At 35.3% G+C, this 12,756-nt stretch overlaps 1 protein-coding gene across 1 annotated transcript; it reads left to right on the top strand.

Moving 5' to 3' along the window:
- The first annotated feature begins 1,294 nt into the window (after positions 1-1,294).
- On the top strand, positions 1,295-3,083 carry LOC137963219 (uncharacterized). The gene is made up of 3 exons (XM_068810389.1): positions 1,295-1,591; positions 1,859-2,236; positions 2,664-3,083. The coding sequence occupies exons 1-3, from the start codon at positions 1,295-1,297 to the stop codon at positions 3,081-3,083; spliced, it is 1,095 nt and encodes a 364-aa protein (XP_068666490.1).
- Positions 3,084-12,756: the final 9,673 nt, after the last annotated feature.

The following is a 12,756-nucleotide window of genomic DNA, read 5'->3' as shown; positions in this document are numbered from 1 at the left end:
CCACTTGTACTTGTGTGGTTTAACTTCATCGACCTCTCTAATTTTTTAGGCTTTTGCGAGATTAAACCTTGAGCTCTTGTCTTGGGTTGTTTAGTAGTTAGGGTTAATTGAATCGCTTGTTTTCTAATTAACTACGAAAGGAGAGATAGGAAGATACTTCCAACGGTGAATATTCAAGTGCGAATTGTTATATGCTTGCATCGATGATTAGTTGTGAAATTTCGATGGTGGATGTTGACTTAGACCAAGGTTTGTTCTTTTGATTGATTTCAATTCTTTTAATTTGAATTGTTTCTAAGTTGTTTTTTTAAAGTGTTTTTGTTATACTCAAACCCCCTCATCCTTGTTCATGGAGCATAAAAGTATACATATCACTCTTCGTGGGATCGATCCTTACTCGCACTACTACATATATATTTAGGAGTATAGGTTTTATTTTTGGTTGCCTATGACAGCACACCAAATTTTGGCGCCGTTGCCGGGGAATGATTCTAGTTGATGTTTTTTGTGCTTCTTGTGATCCTTATTTCGTTCTTGAAAAAAAAATTCCTGATTTGTTTTTCATTTTTTATTAGAGTTCCCTTGATTGTTTATGACTGTATCTTGATCTTCTAATCAAGGTGATTTGTAGTGCCATCCAGAAATAGAGAGAACTTTGTGCAGGTTAAGGAGAGAAACTCTAGAGGAATTTTGAAGAGAACAATCTAGCTCTTTATTCCCCATTTGATAGCATTCTGATTTAGAGGAGGAGGAAGTCATGGCTGGAAATCGAACATTGAAAGAGCTTGCAGCCCCTGATTTGAATCAACAATCCTTATGCATAACATTCCCTACTTTAGATGATACTACTACATTTGAATTAAAATATGGACTAATACATCTCTTACCCACGTTTCATGGTCTTGTAGGTGAAGATCGCCACAAGCATCTAAAGGAGTTTCATGTGGTATGCACGAGTATGAAACCCACAGGGGCGACTGAAGAGCAAATTAAATTACAAGCCTTTCTATTTTCTTTGAAGGATTCGGCTAAGGATTGGCTCTATTATCTACCGTTCGAGAGTATTACCACATGGGATGAGATGAAGAGATTGTTTTTGGAGAAATATTTCCCAGCTTCAAGGGCGGCCAACATTCGGAAAGAAATTTGTGGTGTAAGGCAGCATAACGGAGACTCCCTACATGAATATTGGGAACGTTTCAAGAAATTATGTGCAAGCTGACCCCATCATCAGATTAGTGAGCAGCTTCTTATCCAGTATTTCTATGAGGGCCTTCTACCCACTGATAGGAGTATGATTGATGTTGTTAGTGGAGGACCTTTGGTGGATAAAACTCCTGAGGCCGCGAGAAACTTGATTGCAAATATGGTGGCCAATTCTGAACAATTTGGTACTAGGCTTGACCTTCCATCTAAGAATGTTAATGAGGTAAAAATTTCCTCCCTTGAACAACTAATTGCGAGTCTAACTTCTCTTGTTCGTCAAATGGTTGTAGGTAATACGCAAATGGCGAAGGCTTGTGGGATTTGTTCAGTAGTAGGGCATCCAACAGATATGTGCCCAACTCTTCAAGAGGAGCCCACTGAGCAAGTGAATGCGGCGGGTGGTTTTCCTAGACAACCATAAAGGAAGTATGATCCCTATTCGAACACGTATAACATGGGATGGAGGGATCATCCCAACCTTAGCTATGGGAATCCACCGGTTAATCAGCCCACAACTCAAAATCACCCAAGTTACCAGCAATATAGGTAGTCATATCCCCCTAGACAACAACCGAACCCAACTTCCAATTCTGATATGTCTTTAAAAGATATTGTTAAATCTCTTGCCACTACTAATTTGAAATTTCAATAGGAGACAAGGGCCAATATTAAAAGTTTGGTCAATCAGATGGGTCAGATGGCAACCGCAATTAGTCGGCTAGAGGCGCAAAGTTTGGGGAAATTACCCTCTCAAACCGTAATAAATCCAAGAGAAACTGCAAGTGCAATCATTTTGAGAAGTGGTAAAGAAGTTGAGATTCCAGTAAAGGCAGCCCCTGCATCTTTGGAGCAAGAAAAGGAGAAAAACGTCATTGCTAAGAGGAACATTCCAAATGATGATGATGTACCTATGCGTAATTTTCCACCTCTTTCTGATTATAAACCAGTTCCTCCTTTTCCTCAAGCTTTGGCAGATTCTAGAAAAGATGAGCAAAATAAAGGTTTACATGAGACTTTCCGTAGATGTGAGGTAAATATTCCACTTTTAGATGCTATTAAACAAGTGCCTCGTTATGCTAATTCCTGAAAGAACTGTGCACAATTAAAAGGAAACAAAAACTTAAAGGATGTGAGAAGGTGAGAGTAGGGGAGAATGTTTCTGCAATTATTCAAAGAAAACTTCCTGCGAAGTGAAAAGATCCGGGTATGTTTACTATCCCTTATACATTAGGTAACATCGGATTTGAGAAGGTCATGATAGATTTAGGAGCTTTGATTAATGTCATGCCATATTCTATATATGCTTCTTTGAAACTTGGACCTTTGAATAAAACTAGTGTTGTGATTCAATTGGCTAATAGATCTAATGCCTATCCTAAGGGTGTAGTTGAGGATGTTCTTGTGAAGTTAATGATTTGATTTTTCCTACTGATTTCTATGTGCTTGATATGGAAAAGGATGAACAAATTGTTCCTGTTTTGTTAGGAAGACCATTCTTAAAGACATTCAAGACTAGGATAGATGTTCATAGTGGCACAGTTACCATGGAATTTGATGGTGAAATTGTTAAGTTTAACATTTATGATGCCATGAAATATCCTAGTGATGATAATCATGTTTATTTTGTTGATGTGATTGATTCTTTCACACACGAAGTTTTTGAACTTGATGGAAAAGATGAATTGGAAGTTGCCATTAGTAAGCATCTTGAGAAAGAGAATGAAGAGTTAGCCTTGAGTTCTGATTTGCAAGAAATTGTTGCAGCATTGAATGATATTCCACAGTTACAACATTCAAAAAAGTTCTTTATATTGAGTTACCAGTTTCTAGCGAGAGGCCTTTACCCTTTGTTTTGCAGGCTTCCACTTCAAATTTGAAGCCTCTCCCTAATCACCTCAAGTACATATTCCTTGGAAATGGAGGAATGTTACCAGTGATCATCTTCAGTAAACTTAGTGTACTGCAAGAAGAAAAGCATGTGCAGGATGAACTTTATTTGCAAAAAATGTTCCCTGATGAGCAATTGCTCATCGTGAGTGTGACATTACCTTAGTATGAGAATATTTTAAATTATTTGGTTATTAATATGTTACCTTCTGGTTTGTCTAGGGCTCAAAGAGATAAGGTTAAGAGTGATGCCAAATACTATGTGTGGGATGACCCATAATTACGGAAGCATTGAGTCGAGCCAATGACAATAAACAAAGGCGTTGCTCGGGAGGCAACCCAAGGGGAGTTTGTTCCTTTTTCTCTTTATTTTCGTATTTATATTTTGGTTATTTGTGCCTTCTCTTTATATTTCACCTTACATTGGGAACAATGTAAGTTCAAAGTGTGGGGTAGGGGATTTAGGTTGTGTTTCAATTCTATTTTTTTTAAATAATAATAATAATAATTACAAAAAAATATTCTTTGTTTTTTGTGGTTTTTAATGATTTTTGGTTGTGTATGTCATGAGCAAGATTAAATTAGGCTCTTGAAAGATTCAAAACATTATTGAATAAGTAATCTTCCAACTGAGAATAAATTAGTCTAGTTATTTTCTTTGAGGATGGTTGTGACTAAATTTGGTAGACAAAAACCGATGAGATTTTGAACCTTTAGACTGACACATCCATATCAGTCTCACTATTTTCTTTCATGAGAGATAATCTTCCATGGATTTGTTTCTCTAGAACTTGCCTTGATTCTCTTTTGAGGTCACATTGACACTTGCATGCATGAACATGATTAAGGCCTTCTTTGTTATAAGCTACATAAGCCAAATAGCCTAACTTGTAATTAATTTTTTTTCCTTTTGTTGAACCCCTTTGAGATTTATTGTTTTTTTTTTTTTTGTGAACCCACGTTACTAGCTTTAAACCTGAGAAAAAAAGAAAAAAAAAACCTTTACCCAAGCCGTAAAGCTAGTGGAGTATTGTTCATCATTATGGTTCATATGGGTGTGAGTGTGGGGCTGTCTAGATTTGTGGTAAGGCTATGACTGGTGAAATGGAACATGTTTTCATCCTAAATTCATGAGTTCCATTGTTAGTAAAAAAAAAAAAAGGTGAAGAGAAAAAGAAAAGAAGAAAGGAAGTGATGGAGGGAAAGGTTTTTAAAGTTACAAACTGTCTGTGTTCATAATTCTTCCTAAAATTCCAAGAAAGGGGTCTATTTATACAAGATAGATACAAATTGAAGAAGATGCTGAGTGGAGTGATTGGTTTTACATGTCTAATATATTCGAGCTTGAGTTGATTCATTTTTGCTCCACTAATTTTGATGGCTTTTGAGCTACATTCCCAAATATTTCCCACCTTGATCCTAAACCCCGTTACAACCTTTGAAAAGTCCTTATGATTTGTGTTATGCATGTGATCTGAGTGGTGGAGAATGAGAAAATATGCAAGCCTATGGTAGATCATTTTCATCTCATTTTCATCAAAATGAATTTGAGACAAACACATACCCTTCAAACACATGAGAGTTGAGTGTTTATTTCTGTGAGAATGTCTTTGAATGAAAATGCTTACTAAGTAATTGTAAGTTGTTTAAGAATTTTTGTTCATGATATGTTATGAGTTTTGAAGAGCTTAGTTTTTTTTTTGTTGATGGCGTTACAACCTTGGTATTTTTGGGAAAGTGAATTTGAGTTTTGCCCGAGGACGACCAAAAGCTAAGTGTGGGGGGAATTGATGAGAATGAAAAATGTCATATTTTTATCCCTTAATGCTTAGGATTTTATAATTATTTGGTGCCTAAATATACTCATTATTCTTATATTTTGATTTAGGATGCGAAGGGAAGCGTTAAGTGCAAAACAAAGTTAATTGGATGATTCTAGACAGTTTCGACATTGATTCGTAATTTGGACATAACTCTTTGGATATTTTTGAACTTGATGGAGATGATTCAAGATGCTATGTAATTCCAAGAAAATGTTATAAAACTTTTATGTTTTGAATTTTTTGAAATACGGGCTTCATCAAGATCGAAACTGGGCTTGAAGTCGCGGCACGTGCACTGTGACCAAGACCGGATGCACGAAAAGAAAAGCCCTAAACCAAGAGAAAGAAGGGGAATAAAAGGAGAAAAGGAGTTCGGCACCCCTGACCTCATTTCTCTCCTCCAGCTTTTCCTATCTCTTTTCTCTAGTTTTTTTCCTTCAGATTTCTTCATGGTCCTGCGTGGCTAAACTTTCAGACTTAGTCAAAGGAACTGAAGCCTCGGTATCAATACAACTGTGAGATCTGATTTATTTTCACCGTTCAATTTATGTTTTGAGTATTCGATGTTCTTCTAAAATTTTCTTTTATGATTGTCTCGTTTAATTACTAGGAGACCTACTAGTTTATTACTCGTTGTAATCTACTGCTAGGTTAGATGTCAAATATGTAATTGTTTGATCTCTCTAACCTATGAAGTAATCGAGATTTGATGATTTGCTGCGTCAGGAACTATTAGATCTTCAGAAGAATGTTGGACAAAAGTAAATGCAAGCACTTGTGCATGTGTATTTTAGCTCCATCAATCTCTCTAATTCTTAAGCTATTACTAGATTAAACCTTTATCGATTGTCTTGGGTTGTTTAGTAGTTAGGGTTGATTGGATCGCTTGTTTTCTAATTAACTACGAAAGGAGAGATAGGAAGATAGTTCCAACGGTGAATATTCAAGTGCGAATTGATATGTGCTTGCATCGATGATCAGTTCTGAAATTCCGATTGTGGATGTTGACGTAGACCAAGGTTTGTTCTTTTGATTGATTTCAATTCTTTTGATTTGAATTTTTTCTAAGTTGTTATTTTTTAAAGTGTTTTCGTTATACTCAAACCCCCTCATCCTTGTTCACGGAGCATAAAAGTAGACTAATCACTCTTCGTGGGATCAATCCTTACTCGTACTACTACATATATTTTTAGGAGTATAGGTTTTATTTTTGGTTGCCTGCGACAACACACCAAGGTGCTTTAGGTCTTCAAGTCTTGTCAATGACTTACTAACATGTTTACCAACAAAAATAAGATTGATTAATTATTTTCATAATATTGGACCTAGTTTTCACATTTTCTATTAAATGACTAAACTAACCTTGTCCACTTACAACAAATAGTTTTTTGAATGTTGGAATTTGTGCTATTAAACCCCAAACTCACCCCTAATGAAATAAGCTTCTTACCACTATGAAAACCACGTCTCTCATGCCCTCACATATGATTTGAGAAGTTTTTGCCTCCACCAAAACTTTGAAAGCTAGTCAAATTTTATAGTTTTTTTCAATGAGCTAAGTACTTCAGTGCTTGTTCTTTTAAATCCTCATTGAATAATTAGATCTCAATTTTTTAAACATGTGCCAAGTGATTTTGATATAATATTTGGATTCAACAATTGCACTTTGAGTACTTATGTGATTCATTACCTCTTGAGTTCAGTTTTGTAGCATCTTCTATTTTCAAATCATATCAGTACATGCTTATAAGCTATTTTAATGGGGTATTTCATAGAGTGTTTGCAAATTATTGAAATTTGTGATAAGATTTCAAATTTAAATATTTACATGCATATACTTTTAGATATACAAAAGATACTTGGTCGAATGCAGTGAAATAGTGCTAGTATACTTTGAAATCATTTACTAAAGTTTATACTACCACTCGTAGACTATATTTTGAAATAAGTTCTTACATTGAGCTTGTGTCCATTCCCTTACTTGAAAAGTCAATCCGACATTTAAATTGAACCTATATTTTCAAATCAAGTAATTAAAGATTATCTTGAGCTACCTATATTTTTAAATCAAATCATTAAAGACTATTATGAGTTGTCTTTATTTTAAAATCAAGTCATTAAGGACTATGTTAAATTTCTGGTAACGTTAAGTAGGTACTAAGGATTGGGGTATTTATTCTTTGTGCTTGAATTATTAAAATCTGCCTATTAAGAGGCAATTTATATTGGATTATATTCTAAGCAAGTAATCATTGCAATTTGAGTCAAGCCTTGAGTAGGCAATACTGTGCTCACCCTAAATTGTTTGGGAGAAGTTTTTGTGGTTGAGGAGTATAAGTTGGAAAGTTGTGTTTGTTGTTGAATGAACCATACGTATTTGTGTATGCATGCGGTATTGAAAATCCCTTTGTCGGTCCAGGTTAGTGTGCCTAGTAAGTTGCTAAAAATCCGTGTACATGTTTAGGCTTTCGTAGCCTCATTAGCTATTGAAAAATCACTTTATGTGTCTGGACTATTGAGCGTAGTGAGTTGTTGTAAATCTAAGTGAGGGTGTGCTATTGTAAGTTGATTACTATAGCCAATTTGAGTGACTTAAGTTCTTGTATGGGCAACACTGTAATTGGCCTTAGAGGTGATTTTTTATCTTCCACTAGGGCAACCCAAGCTTAGTGAAACCTCAAGGTGCTAAAATATCTTGGGGGTGGACTAGCAACCCATGAAAGGATTGTGAACCACTTAAAATTTTTGTGTCCTTTATATGTTATTGGTTCTGCTTGTACCTTAATAACTGTGCATAAACCTAAATTATAAAATTATTTTTGCATTTTGAATTAATTGAAAGAACACACACATATGAATTACACAAAAGTACTTAAAATTAAGAGAAAAATTTAACAAGCCTCCCTCTAGGTTTGTTCCTAATCAGACCTAACAAAGTGTTTTATTCCATCTCAAAATGATAAAACTCTCCTTGAAAAGGTCCTATCTTTTCAGCCAAGTGCAGGAGAAGATTGAGGGGGGGTTAGTCAACAAAATGAAAATTTGATCTTCATCTTCATCTTCATCTTCATCTTCATCTTATGCATCTATATGATCTTCATCTTCGAAATGGGTCTTAGTGTGGACAACTTCATCTTCATCTTCATCTTCATCTTAGAAATTTAAAACCATTGATTTTAGTAATTATAAAAATAAGTTAATTAAACCAAGTGTTTGAGTTAACAATATTTTAATTACCACTATTAAATCACTAATACAATAGAGTAAATAAAAAAATTATGATTAATGAATAAAAAGTATTATATTAATAACATAAGAAAGATTTGCATGGTATTAATTAATAATATATTTTGACAAAATTAAAATTAATTAATTAATCAAATGCATACTTTAATTATATTTTATTTACCAGAGACTTAAATATGAAGTTTATTATAGTAATAAAATTGAAAAAAATAATAAATAAATACATATACAACTTTGAAAATAACCTAAAAAAAATTATTCAAATAACGAGTTCGTGCCTTTAATATTAAAATCAACAAGTTACAAGTTTAGTACATATAAATGACGCATGTTTAAAAGTAATAAGAGTAAACCATCGTTTATCGTTCCACATAGAAGTCGATATGGCATCTCGAAATTGTTGATTTCTGCCTCCGAGTGCTTGTTACTTGGCTACCCATGTCCTCAAGATCATCACAATCGTCGTTGTCTATATCATCCATTGCACCTAATTGAACCGCATCACCTCCTCCACCAAGCTCGCCACCCGAATCATCATCTTCATCTTCAAATACATCATCATAATCTTTTGCATGTATATAATTGTGCAATATGCAACAAGCATGTACAATTTTCACCTGGATCTTAAAAGAAAATGGAGGAGTGCCTTTTAACATTTGAAATCGAGCTTTTAAAGCACCAAAAGTTTGCTCAATAATATTCCGTAAAGATGAATGTCTTCGGTTAAATAATTCTTTTTCATTTCTAGGAATATTATCTCCAAATTCTTGTAGATGATATCGGGTTCCTCGATATGGAGCCAAAAATCTTGAAAGATTTGCATAACCAGCATCGACTAGATAATATTTTCCTATAATAGAAATTATATGCCACATAAAATAATTGAAGATAAAATAGATAAAAATTACTGTACAAAAAAATATTACTTACCTTCAGGTACAAAGATTTTATCTCGACGAGTCAATGCGTCCTTCAGTATACGGGAATCGGCTGCTGACCCCTCCCATCCAGCAAGTACATAAGTGAATTGCATATCAAATGAACATGCTGCCATCACATTTTGTGAGAGATAACCTTTTCTATTCCAAAACCTTGGTTGATCTTCAAGTGGAATGTTGGCTTTGATATGAGTTCCATCAATAGCTCCAATACAATCCTAATTATACATTTTCAATTAATATTTACTCACTTTGTATATTAATCTAAAATTATTTAGTTATAGGAAGTGATGTTACCTTGAAGTAGGGATAAAACATTGAATTGGTTACAATCTTCGAATGTGTGCATTCCGAAGGCTATTTGACGTAATCAAAGTGAAGTTTGAGGATTGCATCCAACACCTTGTTGAAATACTTACTTATGGTCAAGTTTGATCTATCAAACATCTCTGCTGTGACACTATACACTTGTCCTTGACCAACAGTTAGGAGGAAATATGCAAGTTGTTCTTCAACTGAGATGGTCTTTGTGGCTGATAAAAACCCTGTACTAGTAAGCATATCTGCCAATTTGTGAAATACCAGTTGGTTCATCCTGTAAACTTTCTGAAATTTAATTGGTGATTTGTCTAGTGCCTTTTGCAAATACAATAGATCATTCATCCCACAAAAACGTGGTACACGTCTGTTGCAATGGTACAGATAGTATCTTTCCATGGCGATCAACAAAGTTGTGAATGCAACCATAGTTGCAACATTTTCATCGTCTGTCATAGTATCCATGGAAATCCACAAATTCAATCGCCTAAAATTCATAAACACAAGTAAACATCAATCTTCAATCATAACCTATTTGCAATCACACCTATAAACAACCATATTCATCCACATTCCCACATCCTACATTCATCCACATTCCCACATCCTACATTCAATCACATCCTACATTCATCCACATTCCCACATCCTACATTCAATCACATCCTACATTCATCCACATTCCCACATCCTACATTCATCCACATTCCCACATCCTACATTCAATCACATCCTACATTCATCCACATTCCACATCCTACATTCAATCACATCCTACATTCATCCACATTCCACATCCATACTCAAAGCACCATATTCATCCATGCAATATATAAACACAACAACATATCAAATTTAAATACAAACCATACTAATAAGTCTTGCAACGTCATAATTCAAATATCATACCTAATACATAACAATATTCCAAAAGAATAGTGTATTTATAACGCATTACAATTAGTTTTCAAAACAAAATTTAAGCCACTTGACCCGCTCTTCCACTGCCATCTTCGTAAACATGACCTTCTTACTTGGCGTATCCAACCATGAAGGAGCGTGAAACTTCAATTTTGTAGGCAAGTCCAGGATTTCCCTGAGGGCTTTGACCCAATCTCTTACAATATCGTCTTTCATCATGAAATTCTCAAATGTCTTAGAAATTCGATCTATTGCATCAAAGATTCTTCTACTAGTGTCATCATCGGGCATTTCGGTTCTCTTTCTACGACAACTTGAAGATGACCGTTTACTTCTTTCAGATTGATTACCTAGAGACTCATCCATGCTTAATAATGGTGATGGAGTATCCCTAACTATATCAACATCCTCTGGCTCATCCATCGAAACATGTTCCGATTCATGGATCACTTCATTGCCCTAATCTACAAAGGTTGCAGCTCCTGACCCTACCGCTATTGTGTTTCCCACCACCACAGCTAATTTGTCGTACAGGGGGCAGCCTTCACGTCTGTACTTCTCAGCATCTTTATGCTCCTACAAGAATAAAACATCATTTAGACGTCTTGGAATAGAGTTATACTAAAGCGGAAAACATAAAAAATATTTTATAGTACATCATGTAGTCAAGCCATACAGATTTACTGACCTTTATGTAATCAAGCCATACAGAATTACATGCAGTAACTCGTTGTGTGGTTGCATCCCAACCAAACCCACTAGTGTTGATACAGCTCGTTACCATTTGGTATGTTTTCTTTCATGCTCTTGTTCGATTCTTCACCTACTCAACAATTTTTTTCATGACTATGTCTTCATTGAACTTATTTACATAGTCCATGTATACCTCATGCTTCCACACCCCATTAGGCAACTTGTTCCCTAGATTGACCTGCTCGACCAAGAGATCGAGCATTTTGCTATCATCATCGAATGTCGAAATATCATATGTTCGACCACTTGGTTGTCTTCATGCAGCCATGTATAATCTAAATCCGAGACAGTCCTCACGGAAAAAACTTTATCAGATAACCTTTACTCGTCACGGAAACACAAACCATGAAAAAAAAAATACCAACACAAACCATAAAAAAAATACCATGTGGTGGATATGTATAATACCCAAATCTCCTCACCACATGGCAAAAACATTCCATAGCACTTCAAAAATTTTCACCAACATTCTCACACATTTCAAAATTAATTAAATTATTTTCACTAATACATATGCACTAAACAATGAAAACACACACACATCAAGTCCAAATTCACCAAAGACCCCTGGTAGAGCCCCATATAACTTCGCAGTCACTATGAACTGTACCTCGTCAATGATGGGGAGCGGGTTTCGTTGGCTAATGGACGCCCGTGTAGGTGACTCAACCTTGTTTGAATTGGACTAAAAACCCCTAAACACTAATTCCAGAACTTAATACCTTAAAAGCCCTAAACCCTAAACCCTACACCCTAATTCCAAACCCTAAACCTAAAAAACCCTAGAGCTTAAAAACACAAAACCCCCAAAACCTTAAAAACCATAAACCCCCTAAACCTTAAAAATCATAATCCCTAAAATACCATAAATCCTTAACCTAAACCCTAAACTTGAAACACAAACCATAAAAAAAAAACCTAAACCATCAAACCTTAAACCCTATCACCTACTAAACTCTAAACCCTAAACACTAATTCCACAACTTAATACATTAAAAGCCCTAAACCCTAAACCGAAAAGACCTTATAGCTTAAAAACACAAAACTCCCAAAACCTTAAAAACCCTAATCCCTAAAATACCCTAAATCCTTAACCATAAACCCTAAACCCTAATTACTGGACCCTTAAATACCGAGTAGCAAACCCTAAAAATAATCCATACACGAATCAAGAATTTAGACTATAAACCGTAACCCTAAATCCCAAAATAATGCACAAATAACCCCCAATTATGCATTGAAAATAAATTTAAATCAAATAAAACACTAATTTAAAGAAAAAATTAGGGTTTAGGCATACCTTCTGAAATTTTGGGACATCCGAAGCCGAAGGGTGAAATCGATGCCTAATCGAAGTAGATATTAAGCAATCGATGCCCAAATGTCCAAAATCGAAGAAAATCAAAATGGAAATGGGAAAATCGAACGAAATTGGAAGGTATTTTCAGGGGAAAGGAGATTAGCCAGAGAGAGAAGGGAGTGGAAGGCTGAAAGGGAGCAGAGAGGGAGAAGACAGAGAAGAAAGGGAGGTCGAGAGGGAATAGAGAGAGAGAAGCGAGAGAGAAAGAGTCCGAGAGAAGAGAGGGAGTCACGGAGACGAGAGAGCGGGTGCGAGAGAGAGGGCGAGGCCGAGAGAAGACCTAGAGATGAGGCCAGAGACGAGA

The sequence above is a fragment of the Aristolochia californica genome, unplaced genomic scaffold (assembly GCF_029961685.1).
Source record: "Aristolochia californica isolate CCGP_79_NKW_82.1479 unplaced genomic scaffold, dmAriCali1.0.hap1 SCAF_4, whole genome shotgun sequence".
Lineage (NCBI taxonomy): Eukaryota > Viridiplantae > Streptophyta > Magnoliopsida > Piperales > Aristolochiaceae > Aristolochia > Aristolochia californica.
This window is presented reverse-complemented; position numbering and strand designations above follow the sequence as displayed.